This window comes from Staurois parvus, unplaced genomic scaffold, assembly GCF_062004578.1.
Source record: "Staurois parvus isolate SC_StPar_1 unplaced genomic scaffold, SC_StPar_1.0 ptg001076l, whole genome shotgun sequence".
In the NCBI taxonomy this organism is placed as follows: domain Eukaryota; kingdom Metazoa; phylum Chordata; class Amphibia; order Anura; family Ranidae; genus Staurois; species Staurois parvus.
This window is the reverse complement of record NW_028318872.1, coordinates 912,460-937,019: the sequence shown is the minus strand read 5'-3', so window position 1 is coordinate 937,019 and position 24,560 is coordinate 912,460. Positions and strand designations below refer to the sequence as shown.

The 24,560-nt window shown below is 49.9% G+C and overlaps 1 protein-coding gene across 1 annotated transcript in view; it reads right to left on the bottom strand.

Annotated features, from left to right (window-relative positions):
* Nucleotides 1–1,950: 1,950 nt before the first annotated feature.
* The window catches only part of LOC149440548 (vomeronasal type-2 receptor 26-like), a 37,299-nt gene continuing 14,689 nt past the window's right edge, over nt 1,951–24,560 (bottom strand). The window contains exons 2-3 of the mRNA XM_089658500.1: nt 18,305–18,428; nt 1,951–3,353 (exon numbers count right to left, since the gene is read on the bottom strand). Coding sequence (XP_089514626.1) covers nt 2,461–3,353; nt 18,305–18,428 — 1,017 coding nt within the window. The 3' untranslated portion in view covers nt 1,951–2,460. The remainder of the gene's footprint in view (nt 3,354–18,304; nt 18,429–24,560) is intronic.

Genomic DNA, 24,560 nt, shown 5'->3' with positions numbered 1-24,560 from the left:
CTATCACAGGGAATGCAAACATCCCCTATAACTTCAATGGGCATTGTCATATATTCTTTTTTCAGAAATCTGGGGTCTATCAGACTCTGGATTTCTCCTCTGCCCTTACATTATCTCATGTCACCAAGATCGGTGATCAGATGCTTTCCCAATTTACAAATGGCGCTGTTTATATCCTGCGAAACTGAAGTGATGAAATGCTTGTAGCTTCCGAATTCTTAGACTATAGAGATGATTGGCACCATTCTGGTCTCCAATCAGCTCTATGGTCAGCTGGCAGAAACACCGGCTGCATTCTCAGGTTCTCCTGATGACACGGGACTGCCCGAGAAGGCTGTGGAAGGCAGCGGGGGAGGGGGGACATCATCTCCCACTGCTTGTAAAAGCAATCCTGCAGCTAATTAGCCACTAGGATTGATTTTACATGAAAGCCGATCGCCGGCTGAAAAAAACGACACCAGGATGATGCCTGCAGCTGTAGCATCATCCTGGTATAACCATTCAAATCCAGTAATGTACCAGTACGTCGCTGGTCCTTGTTGGGTATATATGCTATGTTCTTTTTTTTTTTTGTATGCAGCCTGTGGAATGAATGAAAAAATTAGAAGAAAACTGCCAGAAAAAGTGTGTGGTATGCCCACCATTAGAATATATCGCCCTGCATCCACCCACTTCCAATGGTGGGCACACATTAGGTCACACGGTGCCACATGCGCCAGTTCCAAGACTGAATAAATGTCTAAATAATGGCACGCTTGAATACCAATACAATACAGTGATCAGTGAAAACAAAACCCACTGACACTGTACTAATGGCACTGGGGAGGAAGGGGTTAACATTTTTTTTTCACTGAAAGGGTTAACTGTGTGAGGGGAGTGTTTTACTGGGGGGCGGGGTGTGTGCTGGACGGGGACAGGCTGATCCGGACAGATAAACTCTTGTCCCGATCAGCTTGTCAGGAGCTGTCAGGGAACTGACAGAGAGCAGGGCTGTGTGTAAACAATGCAGCCCTGCTCTCTGTCAGTGATTGCCGCTAATCACCGGGAAACTGCCGGTTATTCACCGGCCGTGACCCGGCGGCTGAGACCCGCTGCTGACACCCTCGAGACAGGTAGGGCGGGCGCTCGCCCCACGCGCACCCCCTACCTGTTTTGCAAAACTACATCTTAAAACGTGGTTTTGCACAGCTGTGCAGCCCTGCAAATGTTTTGATGCAGTGGCTGGGGCTCAAGTGGTTCATTACCCTCCTCCAGTATTTCTCCTCCTTCTACCCTGCCTTAACCGTAAAGCGGAGTTCCACATGGAAAAAAAATAAAAGTCAACAGCTACAAAAACTGTAGCTTCTGACTTTTAAAATACAGCCACTTACCTGTCCCTGGGTCCAGAGGTGTCCTCACCACCACTGCTGATTTCACCGGCCGTCTTCTCTCCCCGGCGCCGGCATCTTCAGTGTGGGCACCCAGCTGTGACAGCTTGCAGCTTCACAGCCGGGGTGCCCACTGCGCATGCGGGAGAAGCGTTGCACTTCCTGAATGGCCCCTTAGTCTTCTGGGACCTGTCATGTGACACAAAAGACTACGGGGAGGGAGGGGGGGAGGACAACTTCTGCTTTTGATTGCCCAGGCGATTGCAGGGGAAGTGAGAGCGGGTACCTGTCAAATTCGGGTATCCGCTCCCCAAAGGTGCCAATCCTTAATGGGGAGTGGGGGACAAAGGCTTCAAGTGGAACTTCCCCTTTTGGGTGGAGCTCCACTTTAAATTCCCTCTCTATACTCCCTTTTCCTTCCCTCTTACATCCCCAAGATGAAGACATTTGTTCTCCACCATTACTACTGGCTGTAAACTTCCATTCAGTCTACTAATTCTATGTGACCTGCTGTTTGCATTACTGTTTTTCTTCGTGTCATTTATGTTCCTGTAATTTGTATGACTTCATTCTTCTGTACACCTTTACTGCTTTATGAATTTATTGATATAGTCGGATACATCTACATACAATGATAAATATAATGAATGTGACACTGACAAATGACATCACAATCATCTTCTAAGAGAACGTGTTTAATATTTACCTTTATGGAAGGTGATGACAGAAATCTTCCCTCTCTTGAGTGATGGGTGGTTTTGGTATCTGACGCTTTAGGATGTTTTTGATACTTTGTCCCCCTCTGGTCACTGTGGTTCCTCATCAATAAGTGACTACATTGTTCTGTAGGGATGTAACGGCTGATGGGAGGAATCACTACACCCAGCAGGGGACAAGGTTTCCAACAAACTCAAAGTATCTGATACTAGTGGCATCCATAGCTCTTCAAGAGAGACTCAGTTAGACTCACCATCAACCGAAGAGGTAAGTATTAAATATTTAAATTCCCAAACACGAGTACAATGCTAAAATATATATATAATAATAGAGATAATGCCATAACTACAGGTAGCCCAGTGTTGCTCCATACATATCAGCGGATAACTGTCTTTGTATTCAGGTCAGGTCTGAACAGAATTATGTAACATTTTGGGAAGAATATACAGCCAAGAAGTCCAGAACTTGATGCCATTATAGCAAAGACCTCCACAGCCACCATGTATTTCCCTCTGGTGCTCAGATAGGCTGGGATCATGGCAATCCAGACACTGCAGAACACCAGCATGCTGAAGGTGATGTACTTGGCCTCATTAAAACTGTCCGGTAATGTCCTGGCCATAAAAGCGATAATGAAGCTCACAGCTGCCAGAAGCCCCATATATCCCAGGACAGAGTAGAAGCCGATAACTGAACCCTCATTACACTGAATGATGATCTTCCCCTGATAAGAGTGAATGTCTCGATCCTGGAAGGGGGGAGAAATAGACAACCAAGTGACACAGATTATGACTTGGACCAGTGAGAAGACACAAATGATACAATTGGGCAGTTTGGTTCCCATCCATTTCCTCCAGGGACTCCCAGGTTTGGTGGCCTTAAAGGCAATACACACCATGATACTTTTGGCAAGTAGAGAAGAGACGGCAACTGAGAAGATGACACCAAAAGAGGTGACACGCAGCATGCAGGTCACATCTACTGGATGGCCGAGGAACAAGAAGACACAGAGGAAGCTCAGCATGATGGAGACCAGGAGAAGATAGCTTAGGTTCCGGTTATTGGCTTTAACAATGGGGGTGTCCTGGTAATGTATAAATATCCCCAATATTAAACCAGTCAGAAGGCAACAGAGGATGGAGACGGCTGAAAATACTGCAACAATGGTGTCATCAGTGTAGGAGAGAAATTCCACCACTCTTGGAACACACCGATCCTTCTTCTCATTTGGCCATTCATCATCAGGACATTTCATGCAGTTTTCACTGTCTGCAGGAAGAACAATACAAACACAATGAGCATCGGGGTCAGAGCTTCTGAGGAAATGAACTGTCTTGTGTTGTCTCACAGCTAGCAATGGGATCTCCATCAGTTAAGTGTGGGAGATAGATATTATTATTATTATTATTACATCGAGTTTATATAGCACCAAAGGGTTTACTCAGCGCTGTACAATAGAGGAGGGGGGACAATACAAGAAACAGAACAGCAACAACAACAGTGAACAAGGGGTAAGAGGGCCCTACTCTTTCGAGCTTACAATCTAGGAGGGAGGGGGTAGTTGCACAGGAGGAAGTGGCTGCGGGGGATGGAGTGGTAGGAAGAATGAAGGAGAACGGCTGTTAGGTGAGGGAGGGGTAGGCTTCCCTGAAGAGGTGGGTTTTCAGGGAGCACCTGAAGGTGAGGAGGGAAGGTGACAGTCTGATGGACTGGGGCAGTGAGTTCCAGAGGATGGGGGAGGACCTGGAGAAGTCTTGCAATTGTGTGTGGGAGGAGGAGACCAGAAAGCAAGATAGAAGGAGGTCCTGTGAGGAGCAAAGGGTACGGGTAGGGTGGTACCTGGGAATCAGGTTGGTGAGGTAGTTAGGGGCAGTGTTGTGGATGGCTTTGTAGGTCAGAGTGAGTAGTTTGAATTTAATGCGTTGGGCAATCGGGAGCCAGTGGAGGGATAGGCAGAGGGGGGTGGCAGAGGTGGAGCGGTTGGTGAGGTGAATGAGTCTGGTCGCTGAGTTCAGGATGGTCAGGAGCGGGGAGAGCCTGCGCTGGGGTAGGCCGGTGAGAAGGGAGTTGCAGTAGTCAAGGCGTGAGATGATGAGGGAGTGTACTAGTAGTTTAGTAGTGTCTGGGGTGAGGAAGGAGCGTATCTTGGCGATGTTGCGGAGGTGGAGCCTGCATGTGTTTGTAAGTGATTTGACATGAGGTTGAAAGGAAAGGTTAGAGTCCAGAATGACGCCAAGGACTTTGGCTTGCAGGGCGGGATTGATGGTGGTGTTGTTGATAGTGATGGATAGGATGGGAGGGTGAGTGGGCAGGGGGAAAGATGAGGAGCTCGGTTTTGGAGAGGTTAAGCTTGAGGAAATGGAGCGACATCCAGTCAGAGATGTTGCTTAGGAGGTGAGTGATGCGGGCGGAGACTGTGGGGGTGAGGTGAGGGGTGGAGAGGTAAATTTGAGTGTCATCAGCGTAGAGGTGATAGTTGAAGTCGTGGGAGTGTATGAGTTTGCCAAGGGAGGAGGTGTAGATGGAGAAGAGAAGGGGTCCAAGGACAGAGCCTTGGGAGACCCCGACAGAGAGGGGGAGGGAAGGGAAGGTGGCACCGTTGTAGGAAATGCTGAAGGATCGTCAGGATAGGTAAGAGGAGAACCAGGAGAGAGCGGTGTCTCTGATGCCAAGGGAGAGAAGTTTATTAAGGAGGAGGGGGTGGTCAACTGTGTCAAAGGCCGCGGAGAGGTCCAGGAGAAGGAAGACAGAGTAGTCGCCTTTGGCTTTGGCGGTTAGCAGGTTGTTAGTGATTTTGAGGAGGGCGATTTTGGTGGAGTGTAGGGGACGTGTCAGGGATCGGTGTCCCTGCCGCGATACGCTAGGCGGCGCATGCACAGGACACCGAGGCATTCCAATCTGCAGGCAGCGGGACCCAGGCAATCGGGATGACCGCGCATGCGCACTCGCGATCACGAATGCTCGCCTGGCACCAATGGCAGCGCGGGGCGGGCTATTTAAACAAGGATAGAGGTATGTCAAATTGCCGTTTGGTCTTTGTGCCGTGTATCCTGTTCTGATCCTGTGTTGCTGTATACTCCATTGCCGACCTCTGCCTGTTCCTGATCCTGCTCTTCTCCTGCTTAACCCCTGGCTTGCCTGACTATTCTCTCGTCTGACCCCTGGTACTGTATTTGCTCGCACCCTCCTGAACCTGGCTTGTGACCTGACTATTCCTAGCTCGCTCCTTCTGTACCTCGCTGTGCCTTTGTGTTACAGTGGCAGGACACCACCAAGAGTTCCTTCAGTTGGATGCCATTGCATCCCCTTTGTTTCCGATTATTCTGGGGCTTCCTTGGCTACGGGCACACGATCCCCAGATTAGTTGGAGAACCGGAACACTCCAATTCAGCTCCCCATACTGCCAGGAGCATTGCACTCCCTCAGCATCTTTGACCCCACGCTCCCACCATCCCAAGACCATACCGCCATTTTTGTGGTGGTGGACCGCCTGTCTAAAATAGCCCATTTTCTGCCCCTGAAAGGTACACCGTCAGCCACCGAGACAGCACAAGTCTTCATAAAGGAAGTAGTAAGACTCCATGGGATCCCGAAGGACATCGTCTCAGACAGAGGAGTTCAGTTTACCTCTAAATTCTGGAGAGCTCTGTGCGAAACTCTGGGAATCAAACTGTCATTTTCATCAGCATACCACCCGCAGACCAACGGGCAGACGGAACATACCAACCAGACCCTGGAGCAGTATCTCCGATGCTACACTTCATTCCTCCAGGATGATTGGCTGACTCTCTTACCACAGGCCGAATTTGCGTATAACAATGCGAGTCACTCCGCTACTCAGCAGTCCCCGTTCTTCGCCAACTATGGATTCCACCCTACGTTTCTACCTGACACGATCCCTGAGAATCCAGTACCGGCTACTCAAGATCTGTTACAATTCTTTGCAACAAATAACAAGGTGCTTCAGGAGGCGATCACAAAGGCTCAGGAAGATAGTAAGAGGGCCTTCGATAAGAGAAGGAGGGGCGAACTTGTTCTGCACCCGGGGGACCAGGTCTGGCTGGCCACAACAAATTTAAAAATGTCTTGCCCATCAAGGAAATTAGGACCAAAATTCATGGGTCCATTTAAGGTGAGACGAAAAATCAACGAGGTGGCATATGAACTCATACTCCCCGAATCCTTCAGAATACACCCAGTGTTTCATGTGTCCTTGTTGAAGCCCGCGACACCGGATCCATTCCCGAATCGGAGATCTAGACCTCCGGAGGCCATAAACATTGATGGGGAGGAGGAATTTGAGGTGGAAACAGTTCTAGATTGCAGGAAAAGGAGAGTCCAAAACCAATTCCTTATTAAATGGAAAGGTTACGGCCCGGAGGAGAACTCGTGGGAACCTGCCCAAAACATTCATGCCCCTAGACTGATCCAGGAATTTTTTCGTAATCACCCACACAGGAGAAGACAGTTGGGCATCTGGCGGCTGCCCATAGGGGGGGGCAATGTCAGGGATCGGTGTCCCTGCCGCGATACGCCGGGCGGCGCATGCGCATGATACCGAGGCATTCCAATCTGCAGGCAGCGGGACCCGGGCGATCGCGATGACCGCGCATGCGCACTCGCGATCACGATGGCCACGCATGCGCGCTCGCGATCACGAACGCTCGCCTGGCACCAATGGCAGCGTGGGGCGGGCTATTTAAACGAGGATAGAGGTATGTCAAATTGCCGTTTGGTCTTTGTGCTGTGTATCCTGTTCTGATCCTGTGTTGCTGTATACTCCATTGCCGACCTCCACCTGTTCCTGATCCTGCTCTTCTCATGCTTAACCCCTGGCTTGCCTGACTATTCTCTCGTCTGACCCCTGGTACTGTATTTGCTCGCACCCTCCTGAACCTGGCTTGAGACCTGACTATTCCTAGCTCGCTCCTTCTGTACCTCGCTGCCCGCATAATACCGACCCGGCCTGTCTGACCACGCATACCGTACCCGAGCATCCATCCATCCGGCTCGGATCAGACCTGTGTACCGGTCTGCCTCTTCCAATCAGATTCCGTCCCTGCACTCCCCTGTCAGTACTCTCTACCACCGCAGGACACACTCGGGGGTCGTGACCTGGTTCCAGTCTGCATCAAGTCCATCCCCACCATCAGGGGCCCTGGTGAACAGAAGGCTGGGGCTTAGACCCCGCGCCCTGAGGACGTCCGTGTGGTGGGCTGCTAGAGTCTCTGCCAGGCGGGTTATAACAGGACGGAAGCCGGACTGTAGTGGATCAAGGAGGTTGTTGTTAGGCGATCGTAGACTAGGTGCTCAAGGAGCTTGGAAGTAAATGGCAGCAGGGAGATGGGTCTGAGGTTGTTTGGGTCAGTGGGGTCCAGGGAGGACTTTTTGGGTATGAGGGTGATGTGCGCATGCTTTAGGGGGGAGGGGAATGCGCCAGTAGAGAGGGAGAGATTGAAGATGTGGGTGAGGGAGTGGTTAAGGGAAGAGGGGGGTGACTGGAGGAGTTGAGAGGGGATAGGGTCCAGGGGGCAGGTGGTGAGGCGGGCTTCTGAGAAGACCCTGGTGACTTCCTCAGTGGTAGCAGGGCTGAAGGAGTACATTGTTAGGGGGGTTACGGTAAGCGGGGCCTTGGGTGTGGTGTGGGCAGTGTGGTTGCGAGGTCAGAGGAGGGGAGAGAGGGGGGGGGGTGATGGGGGGGAGGTAGATTGCGAGTTGACTATGTTCTTACGGATTGTGTCAATCTTGTTGTGGAAATGAGTGGCAATCTCGTTGGTGGTGAGTGAAATGAAGGTGGAGAAGAGTTGGCGAGGGCAGGAGGAGAGAGTGTTGATCAGGTTTACGAAGTAGGCCTGCTTAGCAGTGTGGAGGGAGGAGGTGTAGGTGAGGAAGGCAGATTTGTAGAGGGAGAATGCACAAGGGGACCTGGTTTTGCGCCATATTCACTCCAGTGCGCGACTGCGCCGTTTGAGGCATTTAGTATGGTCGTTCTGCCATGGTTGAAGTGGTCTAGGTTTGATGTTGCGTGTGGTTAGGAGTGCCAGAGAGTCTAGGGCAGCTGACAGTGAGTCGTTGTACGTGGAGGTGGCTAGGTCAGGACATGACAGTGGAAGGATGCTGTCGTGTAGGCGGTCGGCAGCCGAGTGGAGGGGGGCCGAGTGCAGGTTGCGGAGGTTGAGGCTGGTGATGGCTTGGCACTTTGGGGGGGTAGTTAGGGGAAGGGGAGACGGAGAATGTGAGGAGGTGGTGGTTGGAGAGAGGGAGGGGGGTGTTAGTGAACTGGTTGAGGGTACAGAGGTGGGAGAAGACAAGGTCCAGGGTGTTCCCATCAATGTGGGTGGAGGATTGCGTGTGCTGTGTGAGCGCAAAGGAGGAGGTTAGGTGGAGGAGATGGGAAGTAGCCGGGTTGTTGTCGTTGATGGAGATATTGAAGTCCCCGAGGATGATGGTCGGTAGCTCAGAGGAGAGGAAGAAGGGAAGCCAGGCGGCGAAGTCATCCAGGAAGCGGGTATGGATCCGGGAGGTCTGTAGATCACTGCGATCCTTAGGGGGGTGTGGGAGAAGAGTCGGATGCAGTGAGCCTCGAAGGAGGAGAATGATAGAGAGGGGGGGTTAGAGAGGACCTGGAAGGTGCTCAGCGGTGATAGGAGCAAGCCGACACCACCACCTCTGAGACCGCTCGGTCTGGGTGAATGGGATCAGACGAGACCTCCATAGGAGAGTGCCGCATGGGAGGTAGAATCAGTGGCCTGTACCCAGGTCTCGGTGACTACTATGAGGTTGAGGGAGCGGGAGATAAAGAGGTCATGGATGGCGGCAAGCTTGTTGCATACCGAGCGGGCGTTCAGGAGTGCAACCGAGAGAGGGGGGATGGATGCGGGGAGGAGGGGCACAGGTATGAGGTTGAGGGGGTTGCGGCGGCAGGCGGGAGCAGGGGGGTCCCTGGTGGGGGTGGGGTGGTGAGGGGCCAGGGTTTGGGGAGATGTCCCCAGTGGATAGGAGAAGGAGAAGGGTGAGGAAGGCGGCATGGGAATGGGAGGTGCAGGAGTGTGTGGGTCTGATAGTGGCACGTGGGTCGACGGGGGAGTGGAGTAGCAGGAGGAGGTGGCGAGTGCCATAGTGCGGAGAGGGGAAAAGTGAAGGGGCAATGTAGAGCTGTTTGGGGGGGTAGGTGGGTAGAGGGAGGCAAATTTTGGGATGGAGGAGAGGAATACGAGGAGGAGGAGTGCAGGTGGCATGTTGGGGTGAGCGGAGTGCTGGACAGGTCGGGGAGGTGGCGGGATACAGGTCAGGGCAAGATGATGTGGAGAGTCTGTATCGCCGTGGAGGAGTCCATTTGAGTCCTTCTGAAGGGGGAGAGTGAGAGTGGAGAGCAGCTGGCTCGTTGCAGTCTGTGGATGCAGTCTGCTGGCGTCCGTGGGTGCTGTGACGCGTCTTCAGTGGGTACGGTGGTTCGGCGAGCGGAGGGGTCATAGGACACGATGTCCGGGGGTGTTGGTAGGCACGGCGTCTGGTGATGCTGGCGGCTCGGTGACTGGAGATGTTGAGGCCAGGCGTCAGCAGCTGAGGGCTCGGCATCAGGAGGCGCTGAAGGTGCTGGAGGGCCTGGCGTCAGGAGGTGTTGAAGGGTCGTCATCAGTCGGTGGTGTGGACAGACGTCTGGAGGTGGAGTGGGCTAGGTGTAGCTAGGTGCAGTAGGACTCGGCATCCGTGGGCGAAGTGAGCCAGTGCATGCGGATGCTGCGGGCCAGCGACTGAGGGTGCTACGGGTCCGGTGTCTGTGGGAGCGGTAGGGCCTGGTAGATAGATAGATGATAGATAGATAGATAGATAGATAGATAATTACACAGTTGAACTCCTATGTGTAGAGACTGCACATTATGCACATTAGCATGTGGTGAAAAAAAAAGATATGCACAATAAATAGACAAAAAGTGACAATGGGGAGTTTCAATTTATAGTCTGAAAACCCTGAAAATGAACATCTCTTTTTTCCTACCGTTTGGCCTGTTAAATATACCATTGTAAACATTTGTTTCAATAATGAATGAAAATTAAAAAAATACCTGTTTATTATGTCAGAAATTCAGAGCTGTCCTGTTATTATTATACAGGATTTTTATAGCTCCCACAGTTTACACAGATCTTTAAGGGATATACAGGGAGACAATACAGTTACAATGCAATAAAAACTAGAGTATTAAGAGGGCCCGGCTCATAAGAGCTCACAATCTAATACGGTCAGGCAAGTGGTACAAAGGGTTATAACTGTGGGGGTAGAGCTGATGGAAGTGATAAATGTGTAATTAGAGCCCTATAATATGGCAGAAAAAAGACAAAAGTTCAACCAAAAAACAAATAGTTATAATCCTACACCCACAATAGATCCAGAGGAAGACAAAAACCCAGCAAAGTACGATCCAGTTTGCTCCTGCAGGGGAAAAAAATCCTTCCTGACCCCCCCCAGAGGCACCCAGATATTCCCTGGATCAACTTTCCCTATAAATGTTCTATCCAGTTATATTCTGTGTATCCAAGAAAGAATCCAGGACTTTCCTACAGCAATCCACTGAGCTGGCCACAACCAACTCTGGAGGGAGTCTATTCCACATTCTCACAGCTCTCACTGTGAAGAAACCTTTCCGTGTTTGGAGATTAAATCTCTTTTCCTCCAGAAGTAAAGAGTGCCCCCTTGTCCTCTGTGATGACCTCAGGGGGAATAACTACACCGAGTTCACTATATGTCGAAGATGGCGACCGGAGTAGTCCTGTAGTCAGGAGCTCCGTCGCCCATGTCCCCATCCGGATGGCAGCGGACTCCAATGGGGCCCCCACCACCCTGTGGCCCCCGATAAGCACCCAGGGAGGGGTGCTGGGCCAGTTTCAGCCCAGTCCCAGAGTTTCCGGGATTTGCGGCCTATGAAGCCACGGCCTCAATTTTTGCCACGGCTGATACCCAGAACGCCGATCGACGGCCAAGATCGCCGCCGCTCCGCCCCCTGCTGACTTGCCTGCTCCCGGGGACCCTCTCCATCAGCCCACAGCCCCCCCCCCCCAGTCCACCCAGCACCGTGCCACAGACAGCAACCTGCACCCAGCCTTGGCCCAGGGTCCATTTCAGCCACCAAGCAAATAGCACCCAGCCAGCACCCAGCACCCAGCCTCGGACCATTCCAGGTCACCCAGCACCCTGCACTGACAGAGCACATGGCTCACAGCACCAAAATCCAGCCACCAGCACACAGCCTACAGCACCCAATCTGGCTGCCCTCTGGTCTCCTGCTGCCCCAACAACCGAGGGACCAGAAACGAGCCTGCATCCATGCCGCCATACCCAGCAGATGACCACAGCCTGGTGAGGCCTACCATCGCCTTCCACGATGCAACCCTGACAGGACCTGCTAAGCCCAACGAACGACCTTGACCTGGTGAGGCCTACCTTTGCCTACCCTGGCACAACCCTGCCCTGACCCCAAGTCCATCCGATGAGCTCCACTGTGGACGTTCACCTCGCATCTCCTCAAGCCCGCAGTGAGCCTACTTCCACGCCACCAAACCCACCAGACGACCCCAGCCTGGAAAGGCCTAACATTACCCTCCAGGCCGCTACCCTGCCCGGACCTGCTGAGCCCAACAGATGATCTCGACCTGCCCAATAGACAACTTCAACCTGGTGAGGCCCACCATCGCCTACCCCGGCACAACCCAGCCCTGACCCGCAGCCCTCCCGGCATCTACCCATCCCGATCCCAAGCACGAGAACTCACGGAAAGATCCTAATCACTAGAATGCCTGCTACGAGAAGCTACTTCAACGTGATACGCCACTTCACAATGGACTATCCACAACAATGCGCCCTGAGAAACCTTTCATCTTCCTCAACTGTCCACCACTCTGCTTACCCTCCTAAAATGCTACCTGTACTCCTCCTCCTCATACTCCTCTCCTCCATGCCCAAAATCTCTTCTCTCTACCCCCCTACTGCTCCAAAACAACTACACATCGCACCCTCACTGCTTCCATCTCCCCACTAGGGCTCTTACCACCTTCTCCTAATACTCCACTCTTCCACCAACCCACACACCACCACTAGCAGACTCACACGCTCTTGCTCATCCCGCTCTCATGCCACCTTTCTCACCCTCCTTCTCCTAACCGCCGGGGACATCTCCCCAAACCCTGGTCCCTCACCACCTCACTCACCCACAGGGCACCCTCCTACTTCCACAAACTGCCGTAACCCCCTTAACCTAATACCTGTCCCCCTGCTCCCCACAACCGACCCTCCATTCTCGTGTGCACTCCTGAATGCCCGATCGGTTTGCAACAAGCTCACCGCCATCCATGACCTCTTTATCTCCCGCTCCCTCAACCTCCTAGCGGTCACCGAAACCTGGATCCAGGCCACCGACTCTACCTCCCCTGCGGCACTCTTCTATGGAGGTCTCGTCTGGACCCATTCACCCAGACCAAGCGGTCTCAGAGGTGGTGGGGTCGGCATGCTCTTGTCACCGCTGAGCAACTTCTAGGTCCTCCCAAACCCCCCCTCTATCATTCTCCTCCTTTGAGGCCCACTGTAACCGGCTATTCTCTCCCACCCCTCTGAGGATTGCAGTAATCTATCGGCCTCCTGGACCCGTATCCCGCTTCCTTGATGATAACTCCACCTAGCTACCCTTCTTCCTCTCCTCTGAGCTACCCACTATCATCCTTGGAGACTTCAATATCCCTATCAACGTCAATAACCTGGCTACATCCCAACTCCTCCACCTAACTTCTTCCTTTGCACTCACACAGTGTACACAGTCCTCCACCCACTCCAACAGGAACACCCTGGATCTTGTCTTCTCTCATCTCTGCACCCCCCACAACCTCACAAAAGCCCCTTTCCCTCTCTCTGACCACAACCTCGTTATGTTCTCCGTCTCCCTGTCCTCAAACTCCCCCCCCCCATTCCTCAAACCATCACCAGCCGTAACCTCCGCAACCTGAACCCTGCCCCCCTCCACTCTGCAGCTGACCGACTCTATGACAGTATCCTTCCACTGTCCTGCGCTGACCTGGCCACTACTGCTTATAACAATTCACTGTCAGCCGCCCTAGACTCCTTAGCACCCGTAACCACACGTAGCATCAGATCCCGACTGCTTCAACCCTGGCAGAACGACCACACCAAAAATCTTAAACAATGCTGTTGTGCGCTGGAGCGACTATGGTGCAAAACCAGATCCCAACAAGCGTACACCCTATACAAATCTGCTTTCCTCACCTACACCTCCTCCCTCTACGCTGCCAAACAAGCCTACTTCGTAACCCTCATCAATACCCTCTCCTCCAGTCCTCACCAGCTCTTCACATTTAACTCTCTACTCTCTCCCCCCCACCTCCACCCAGTATCTCACACACCGCCCACGAGATTGCTAACTACTTCCAAAACAAGATCGTCACAATTCGTAGGGACATCGCCAATGCTCAGTCCTCCACCCCACCTAGCCTACCTCCAATGATAACCCCTCAACACTCCCCTCCTCTGACCTCTCAACTGCCCAGACCCCAATCCATCAGACTGTCACCTACCCTCCTCACTTTTAGGCGCACCCTGAAAATCCATCTCTTCAGGGAAGCCTACCCCGCCCTCACCTAACAGCCGATCTCCTCCACTCCTCCCACCACTCCATCCCCCACAGCCTCTTCCTCTTGTACCACTATCCCCTCTCTCCTAGATTCTAAGCTTGAAGGAGCAGGGCCCTCAAACCCCTCGTGTATTGTATTGTTACTGTATTGTCTCATGTTCTGTCCCCCACTATAATGAACAGCGCTGAGCAAACTTTTTGGCGCTATATAAATACTGTATAATAATAATATATGAACCACTGATGTATTATACATGGAGATCATATCCCCCTTATGTATTATACATGGAGATCAAATCCCCCCTTATGTATTATACATGGAGATCTTATCCCCCCTTATGTATTATACATGGAGATCATACCCCCCCTTATGTATTATACATGGAGATCATATCCCCCTTATGTATTATACATGGAGATCATATCCCCCCTTATGTATTATACATGGAGATTATATCCCCCCTTATGTATTATACATGGAGATCATATCCCCCTTATGTATTATACATGGAGATCATATCCCCCCCATTATGTATTGTACATGGAGATCATATCCCCCTTATGTATTATACATGGAGATCATATCCCCCCTTATGTATTATACATGGAGATCATATCCCCCTTATGTATTATACATGGAGATCATATCCCCCCTTATGTATTATACATGGAGATCATATCCCCATTTATGTATTATACATGGTGATCATATCCCCCTTATGTATTATACATGGTGATCATATCCCCCTTATGTATTATACATGGAGATCATATCCCCCCTTATGTATTATACATGGAGATCATATCCCCCCTTATGTATTATACATGGAGATCATATCCCCCCTTATGTATTATACATGGTGATTATATCCCCCCTTATGTATTATACATGGTGATCATATCCCCCTTATGTATTATACATGGAGATCATATCCCCCCTTATGTATTATACATGGAGATCATATCCCCCCTTATGTATTATACATGGAGATCATATCCCCCCTTATGTATTATACATGGAGAGCATATCCCCCCTTATGTATTATACATGGAGATCATACCCCCCCCCCTTATGTATTTATACATTTATACATGAGTGTGGGAGGAGGTAACTGGAGAGCAGGAGGTCTTGGGAGGACAGAACAATATTTGCAGATGAGGTTGGTGATGTAGCTGGGGGCAATGTTGTGGATGGCCTTGCATGTTGTGGTTAGTATTTTGAAATTATATGTTGGGCTAGTTGAAGCCAGTGAAGAGATAGGCAGAGGGGCAGTAGTCATGGATTGGTTAGTAAGGTGCATTAGTCTGGCAGCAGCATTCATTACAGACTGAAGGGGGGATAGCTAGTGTAAGGGTAGGCCAGTGATAACGTGAGACACAAACGTGTGTGAAGGGACCATTGGTTGTGCTGTTGAACTCAATGGTAAAGTCATGGGGAGGGGATACAGAAGGAGGAACTAATACAAGCTCAGTTTTAGAAAGATTGAGTTTGAGGTAGTGGTGTGACATCCATACTGATATGTCACTTAGTAAATTTGTGATCTGTAAGGGGATTGAGGGGGTGAACTGAGAAGTTGAGAGATAGATATGGGTGTTATAAGAATAGAGGTGGGATTGGAAGCCAAGGGAGATTGTCAACTGGCCTATGGAAGAGATATAGAGAGAGAAGAGGAGGAGCCCAAGGATGGAGCCTTGGGGGAACCCAACAGAAAGAGGAGCAGAGTAGATGGTATTGTACGTGACACTAAAAGTGCACTGGTACAAGAATAACCAGGAAAGAGCAGAGTCATGGAGGCCAAGGGAGTGGAGTTTTTTGAGGATGAGTGGGTGGTCAACTGTGTCAAAGGCAGCAGAAAGGTCTAAGAGTATGAGTATGGAGTAATGGCCGTAGGTTTTAGCAGTTAGCAGATCATTGGTGAGTTTTAATAGAGCATTTTCAGTGGAAGGTTGGGGGAGGAAGCAGAACTGTAGGGGATTGAAAAAGTTGTTGTCAATGAGGTAGCAACTCATACCACTGTGGATAAGGCATTCAAGAAGCTTGGAGGCAAATGGGAGCAGGGAGATGGGTCTTAGGTTATTCAAATAGGTAGGGTCCAGTGAGGATTTTTTAAGTATGGGGGTGGCCAGTACATGTTTGAGCGTGGAAGGAGACGTGCTTGAAGAGAGGGAAAGGTTGAAGATTTGGGTTTAAGAGTTTAGGATGGAGCAGGAAGATGGTCATAGTAATTGAGAGGGGACAGATCCAGGGGAAAGGTGGTGAGGTGGACATAGGAAAGGAGTTTGGCAACTTCCTCAGTGGTAACAGGGTTGAAGGAGGAGTGTGGTGTTGGACTTGGTGTGTTGATTGGGAGAGAAAGCTGGATGCTGGCTATCTCATGACAAATTGTGTTGATTTTGTTATTGGAATGATTGGCAATATCCTGGGCAGTAAGCTAGTTGGTGTCTGGAGGCAGTGTGGGGTGAAGTAAGGAGTTAAAGGTAGAAAAGAGTTGACAGGATTTGGATGAGAGGGTTTTGGTGAGACTTGTGTAGTAGGTTTGATTAGCAGTATGGAGGCAGGAGCTGTATTTGAGAAGGAGGGATTTGTAGAGGGTGAAGTCTTTCAGGGATTTAGTTTTACTCCATACTCACTCAAGAGCACGGCTGTATCTCTTGAGACTTCTGGTGTCATCTGTTTGCCAGGGTTGTGACAGGTGAGGCCTGTAGTGAGAGAAGCATGGTGTCCAGGAAGGATGACAGAATGTTGTTGTAGTCAGAAGTGCCCAGGTCTGGGAGCAGGACAGGGGAGCCATTTTATCATAAAGGCAGTCAGTAGCAGGATGAAGAAGGGAAGGTTGAGGTGGCCAAGTTTCCCGCGGGTAACCATTTGCTGGTTGGAAGCATGGGAGGTAGGAGACAGGGAAAGTGTGAAACTGAGAAGGTTGTGGTCAGAGAGAGAGAAAGGGATGTTGAAGAGGTTGCTGGGAGTGCATAAGTGGGAGAATGCGAGGTTGAGGGTGTTGCCATTGGAGTAAGTGGTGGCTTGTGTCCATTGTATTCGGTTAAATGTAGAGGTTAAGTTGAGTAGTTGAGAAGTGGCTGAGGTAATAACATTGATTGGAAAGAGATGCCTGTAGCAAAAAGCAAGAAAAAGAAAATAGCGCAGGGTAGACATGACTTAAGAGGGGGGTAGGAAAGACAAGAAAGGGTTAAGAGAAAAGTAGGTGGGAGTTAGAAAATGGGCAGGTTATTTGATTGGTGACGGGAGTGCAGGGTGGGGTCTTCCGCAACTTTGGGTGTGGTTGTGGGGGGGTCATCCTATTCAATCCAGGATACAACATCATTGGAGCGAGCTTTCCTCCCACCCTCCCTGGGGGTGTGTGTGGGTGTTTTTTTTTTTATTCTCGGTATGTTCTGGCTCTGGAGGCGGTTGTTGGTCTTTGGAGGCGGCACATACTTTTAAGCTAAAGCGAATGGTTGGGACCCATCGGTGGGATGGTGTGTTGGGACCCATCGGTGAGATGGTGTGTTGGGACCCATCGGTGGGATGGTGTGTTGGGACCCATCGGTGGGATGGTGTGTTGGGACCCATCGGTGGGATGGTGTGTTGGGACCCATCGGTGAGATGGTGTGTTGGGACCCATCGGTGGGATGGTGTGTTGGGACCCATCGGTGGGATGGTGTGTTGGGACCCATCGGTGGGATGGTGTGCCCGGGTGTATTTCTAGTGTTAATATGTGGTTACACCCCTTTAGCACCTGATGGGTAAATGCATGTACTAGCTTTTGGGATTTGAGCACAGGTATATCTTGTTTGTTTCTTCTTTAATTTTTTGCTCTATAAACAAAAAATATATTTTCTTGAAAAAAACTTATATTTTGGACTTTTTGATATAAAACATGTCCAGTTAAAAAATTTAAATAATCTAATTTCCTCATAAATTTAGGCCAAAATGTATTCTGCTCCGTGTCTTTGCTAAAAAAAAATCCCAATGTGTGTAAATTAATTGGTTTAAAGTTATATATAGTGTTTACAAATGGCGGCATATTTACTGGAATTTTTTTTTTTTCTTCTAGTAATGGAGGCGATCAGCGAATTATAGTGTGACAGGCATTCTGACACTGGGGGGGGCTGACTTGGTGTTACTGAAATCCCCAGTGACACCAATACAGTGATCAAATGCACCAACACTGTACTAATGGCACTGGGCAGGAAGGGGTTAACATGTGGAGCGATCAAAGGGTTACTTATGTGCTGTGTTTGTGTTTCACTGTAAGCATTCTGCTATGCAGAGCCATACAAAGCAGTGTGCAGGAGCTGACAGAGGAGAGATCCGTGTTGTCTATACACAGGTCTCTCCCCTGTCGGAGATACTCGGCGATCACCGGGTGCCAGCTAGTAATCACTAGCCGGGACCCGGTGATTGACAGCCGAGGCTGCGAATGGCGGTGCTACCCGGAACTGCGAAATCACATATATATACGTGATTGTGCGCACCCGTTCCGAGCTGTAGCAGTATTTCTGCTATAGGGCGGCACGGAACCGGTTAACTACATTGGTAAAGTCTGCCGAGTCCAACAATCACTTACTAACAAATACAAACTGTACCGGAAATGTTGGATATCTCTCCTTCTGGACACGGGGAACACTCATAGCAGCATTTATACATGGAAGAGCCAAACTTTTTTCTGCTGCCGGGTAAACAGGGATCTGAGCATCGAGATATCAGAACCTGAAATCAGAAATTATTATTATTATCATTATTATTAACCCCTTCCATACCGGCACTGTCACCCCCTTCCTGCCCAGGCCAGTTTCCAGGTTTCAGCGCTCTCACACTTTGAATGACAATTGCGCGGTCATACAATATTGTACTCAAACTTAAATTTTATCATTTTCTTCACACAACTAGAGCTTTCTTTTGGTGGTATTTAATCACTGCCAGGGTTTTTATTTCTTGCTAAATTACCAATAAAATACTGAAATTTTGAAAAAAAGCTCAAGTTTTTCTTTGTTTCTGTTATAAAAGTTTGCAAATAAATAATTGTTCTTCATAAATTTAGGCCGAGATGTATTCTGCTCCATGTCTTTGGTGAAAATAACCCAAATTAGGAAGTATTATTTATCTGTAGGAAAGTTATAGAGTTCACAAACTATGGGATAGATCTGAAAACCGATCAGTCCTGAAGTACTGACAGCCAATCTAATTTCTTGAGGTCCAAGAATGTCAGGACAGGACAGATATCCCCCAAATGTCAGCACAGTACAGATATCCCCCAAATGTCAGGACAGTACAGATATCCCCCAAATGTCAGGACAGTACAGATATCCCCCAAATGTCAGGACAGTACAGATATCCCCCAAATGTCAGGACAGTACAGATATCCCCCAAATGTCAGGACAGTACAGATATCCCCCCAAATGTCAGGACGGTACAGATATCCCCCAAATGTCGGAACAATACAGATATTTCCCAAATGTCAGGACAGTACAGATATCCCCCAAATGTCAGAACGGTACAGATATTCCCCAAATGTCAGGACGGTACAGATATCCCCTAAATGTCAGGATGGGACAGATATCCCCCAAATGTCAGCACAGTACAGATATCCCCCAAATGTCAGGACAGTACAGATATCCCCCAAATGTCGGAACAATACAGATATTCCCCAAATGTCAGGACAGTACAGATATCCCCAAATGTCAGAACGGTACAGATATTCCCCAAATGTCAGGACGGTACAGATATCCCCTAAATGTCAGGACGGGACAGATATCCCCCAAATGTCAGGACGGTACAGATATCCCCCAAATGTCAGGACAGGACAGATATCCCCCAAATGTCAGGACGGTACAGATATCCCCCAAATGTCAGGACAGTACAGATATCCCCCAAATGTCAGGACAGTACAGATATCCCCCAAATGTCGGAACAATACAGATATTCCCCAAATGTCAGGACGGTACAGATATCCCCTAAATGTCAGGACGGGACAGATATCCCCCAAATGTCAGGACGGTACAGATATCCCCCAAATGTCAGGACAGTACAGATATCCCCCAAATGTCAGGACAGTACAGATATCCCCCAAATGTCAGCACAGGACAGATATCCCCCAAATGTCAGGACGGTACAGATATCCCCCAAATGTCAGGACAGTACAGATAATTAAAAAAATTAATGACTTGAGGTCTCCCCCAAATCCGTACCAGACCTTTATCTGAGCCTGCAGCCTGGCAGGTCAGGAAAGAGGGGGGAGATGATTGACACTCCCCCCCAAACCACACCAGGACACATGCCCTCAACATGGAGGGGTGCTTTGGTGCAGGGGGCTTCCCCCCACAAAGAAAACAATATGATCTGGTGCTTAACTAGGACCAATTGTAATGCAAACAATATGTAAGGGAGTCCTTATAAGTCCTAATTACTCTGACAAAGTCCTTTTAAGGCCCAGAATTCCACAATATACTAAAAATCTAAAGAGTCGCCGGCGGCAGCCATCCACGGGGAGTGACCAGCTATGTAGGGAAGGACAGGAGGTGCCAGCTAAGTGCAGTATGTGTATAAAGACGGTTTATTAAGGACCACCCTACAGCAGTCATACTGCTACAGGGCGGCATCTGTGCGCAGAATCATGTATATACTATATATATATATCTGCGTGGGTTTCCTCCAGGTAGTCCGATTTCCTCCCACACTCCAACGACATGCTGGTAGGTTAATTGGCTCCTGTCTAAATTGGCCCTTGTATATGAATGTGAGTTAGGGACCTTAGATTGTACGCCCCTTGAGGGTTAGGGACTGATGTGAATGTACAATATATATGTAAAGTGCTGAGTAAATGGATGGCATTCTATAAGTACCTGAAATAAATAAATAAATATATATACATACAGTGGGGCAAAAAAGTACTTAGTCAGCCACCAATTGTGCAAGTTCTCCCACTTACAAAGATGAGAGAGGCCTGTAATTGGCATCATAGGGAGACCTCAACTATGAGAGACAAAATGAGAAAACAAATCCAGACAATCTCATTGGCTGATCTGGAAAGAATTTATTTGCAAATTATGGTGGAAAATAAGTATTTGGTCTCCTACAAACAAGCAAGATTTCTGGCTCTCACAGACCTGCACCTTCTTCTTTAAGAGGCTCCTCTGTCCTGCACTCATTACCTGTATCAATGGCACCTGTTTGAACTTGTTATCAGTATAAAAGGCACCTGTCCACAACCTCAAACAGTCACACTCCAAACTCCACTATGGTGAAGACCAAAGAGCTGTCGAAGGACACCAGAAACAAAATTGTAGACCTGCACCAGGCTGGGAAGACTGAATCTGCAATAGGCAAGCAGCTTGGTGTGAACAAATCAACTCTGGGAGCAATAATTAGAAAATGGAAGACATACAAGACCACTGATAATCTCCCTCGATCTGGGGCTCCACGCAAGATCTCACCCCGTGGGGTCAAAATGATCACAAGAACGGTGAGCAAAAATCCCAGGACCACATGGGGGGACCTAGTGAATGACCAGCAGAGAGCTGGGACCAACGTAACAAAGGCTACCATCAGTAACACACTACGCCGCCAGGGACTCAGATCCTGCAGTGCCAGACGTGTCCCCCTGCTTAAGCCAGTACATGTCCGGGCCCGTCTGAAGTTTGCTAGAGAGCATTTGGATGATCCAGAAGAGGATTGGGAGAATGTCATATGGTCAGATGAAACCAAAATAGAACGGTTTGGTAGAAACACAACTCGTCGTGTTTGGAGGAGAGAGAATGCTGCGTTGCATCCAAAGAACACCATACCTACTGTGAAGCATGGGGGTGGCAACATCATGCTTTGGGGCTGTTTCTCCACAAAGGGACCAGGACGACTGATCCATGTACAGGACAGAATGAATGGGGCCATGTATCGTGAGATTTTGAGTGCAAACCTCCTTCCATCAGCAAGGGCATTGAAGATGAAACGTGGCTGGGTCTTCCAACATGACAATGATCCCAAACATACCGCCCGGGCAACGAAGGAGTGGCTTCGCAAGAAGCATTTCAAGGTCCTGGAGTGGCCTAGCCAGTCTCCAGATCTCAACCCCATAGAAAACCTTTGGAGGGAGTTGAAAGTCCGTGTTGCCCAGCGACAGCCCCAAAACATCACTGCTCTAGAGGAGATCTGCATGGAGGAGGAGATCTGCATGGAGGATGGGCCAACATACCAGCAACAGTGTGTGCCAACCTTGTGAGGACTTCCAGGAAACGTCTGACCTCTGTCATTGCCAACAAAGGATATATAACAAAGTATTGAGAGGAACTTTTCATATTCACCAAATACTTATTTTCCACCATAATTTGCAAATAAATTCTTTCCAGATCAGCCAATGAGATTGTCTGGATTTGTTTTCTCATTTTGTCTCTCATAGTTGAGGTCTCCCTATGATGCCAATTACAGGCCTCTCTCATCTTTGTAAGTGGGAGAACTTGCACAATTGGTGGCTGACTAAATATGTTTTTGCCCCACTGTACGTAATTTTGCATTTCCTGGTAGAGGGGCACACAGTTAACCCTTTGATCGCCCCTCATGTTAAATCCTTCCTGCCCAGTGCCATTCATACAGTGTCAGTGATTTTTATTAGCACTGATCACTGTATTGGTGTCACTGGGGATGTCAGTGACACCAAGTTGGTTCCCCCCCAGTGTCAGAATGTCCGCTGCATTCCCGCTAAAAGTTGCTGATTGTCGCCATTACTAGTAGAAAAAAAAATCTCATTATCTATACCGCCATTTGTGAACGCTATAACTTTCATGTAAACCAATTAATTTACATGTATTGGATTTTTTTTTAGCAAAGACACGGAGCGGGAGACATTTTGGCTGAAATGTATGACGAAATTTGATTTTTTAATTTTTTTTACTGGACATGTTTCATAGCAAAATGTCCAAAATCTTGTTTTTTCCTCAAAATTGTTGGTCACTTTTTTGCTTATAGCGCAAAAAATAAAAAACGTGCAGGCAATCAAATACCACCAAAAGAAAGCTCAATTCATGGGAATAAACTATGTAAATTTAATTTGTGTGCAGCGTTGCATGACCGCGCAATTGTCAGTTAAAGTAACGCAGCGCCGTAACGCAAAAAATGGCCTGGTCAGGAGGGGGGGGGAATCCTCTGGAGGGGGAGGGGTTAAAGAGGTTAAAACACTCACAAGATGACTACAAACTTCAGACGTATCAGATTAGTAAATCCTTAGCTCGCTGCTTTAGCAGGGTCTGCCGCTGTCATCTGGGCTGGAAGATGGGAGAACGGAGCCGGGATGCCCTGTGTATATGAGGAAGTGCACCGGAACCCGCGTGGAACGTACGGCGGAAGTGACATCACCGGAAGGAGGAGAGGATCGGGACCAGGAAGGAGGCGTGGATCGGGACCAGGAAGGAGGAGAGGATCAGAACCAGGAAAGAGGCGAGGATCGGGACCAGGAAGGAGGCAAGGATCGGGAACAGGAAGGAGGCGAAGATTGGGAACAGGAAGGAGGAGAGGATTGGGACCAGGAAGGAGGAGAGGATCGGGACCAGGAATGAGGCGAGGATCGGGACCAGGAAAGAGGCGAGGATCTTGAACAGGAAGGAGGAGAGGATCGGGACCAGGAAGGAGGCAAGGATCGGGACCAGGAAGGAGGAGAAGATCAGAACTAGGAAGGAGGCGAGGATCGGGACCAGGAAGGAGGTGAGGATCGGGACCAGGGAGGAGGTGAGGATCGGGACCAGGAAGGAGGCGAGGATCGGGACCAGGATGGAGGCGAAGATCGGGAACGGGAAGGAGGAGAGGATCGGGACCGGGAAGGAGGCGAGGATCGGGAACAGGAAGGAGGAGAGGATCGGGACCAGGAAGGAGGCAAGGATCGGGACCAGGAAGGAGGAGAGGATCGGGACCAGGAAGGAGGCGAGGATCGGGACCAGGATGGAGGCGAAGATCGGGAACGGGAAGGAGGAGAGGATCGGGACCGGGAAGGAGGCGAGGATCGGGAACAGGAAGGAGGAGAGGATCGGGACCAGGAAGGAGGTGAGGATCGGGACCAGGAAGGAGGCGAGGATCGGGACCGGGATGGAGGCAAAGATCAGGAACGGGAAGGAGGAGAGGATCGGGACCGGGAAGGAGGCGAGGATCGGGAACAGGAAGGAGGAGAGGATTGGGATAAGGAAGGAGGAGAGGATCGGGACCAGAAATGAGGCGAGGATCGGGACCAGGAAGGAGGAGAGGATCGGGACCAGGAAGGAGGCAAGGATCGGGACCAGGAACGAGGAGAGGATCGGGACCAGGAAGGAGGCGAAGATTGAGAACAGGAAGGAGGAAAGGATCGGGACCAGGAAGGAGGCGAGGATCGGGAACAGGAAGGAGGAGAGGATCGGGACCAGGAATGAGGCGAGGATCGGGACCAGGAAGGAGGCAAAGATCAGTGTCAGGGCAGGGCTGTGGAACGGACAGGTAGGCCTAGTGGCAGGGTAACGCACAGGCTGACGACAACCACCACCAACAGACTGAAGTCCCTCAGGGCGCGGAGTCTAAGTCCCAGGCTGCCCTTCACCAGGGCCCCTGATGGTGGGGATGGACTTGACGCAACCAGGGACCAGGTCACGGCCCCCGAGACACCCCAGCTGCGGTAATGGCCGCCGCCAATGGCGTGTAGCTGGTGAGAATGACAATAGCGTAGTCAGACAAGCCGGGTCAATAACAACAGGACAAAACAGTACAGAACAGTAGACAGAGAATCACAGGTCACGGGCCGGGTTCAGCAACGGAAGGTCAGATCAAAGGGAAACACAGAGAATAGTCATAGTCACAAACCGAGTCAGAATACCAGAAGAGTCACGAGCGTAT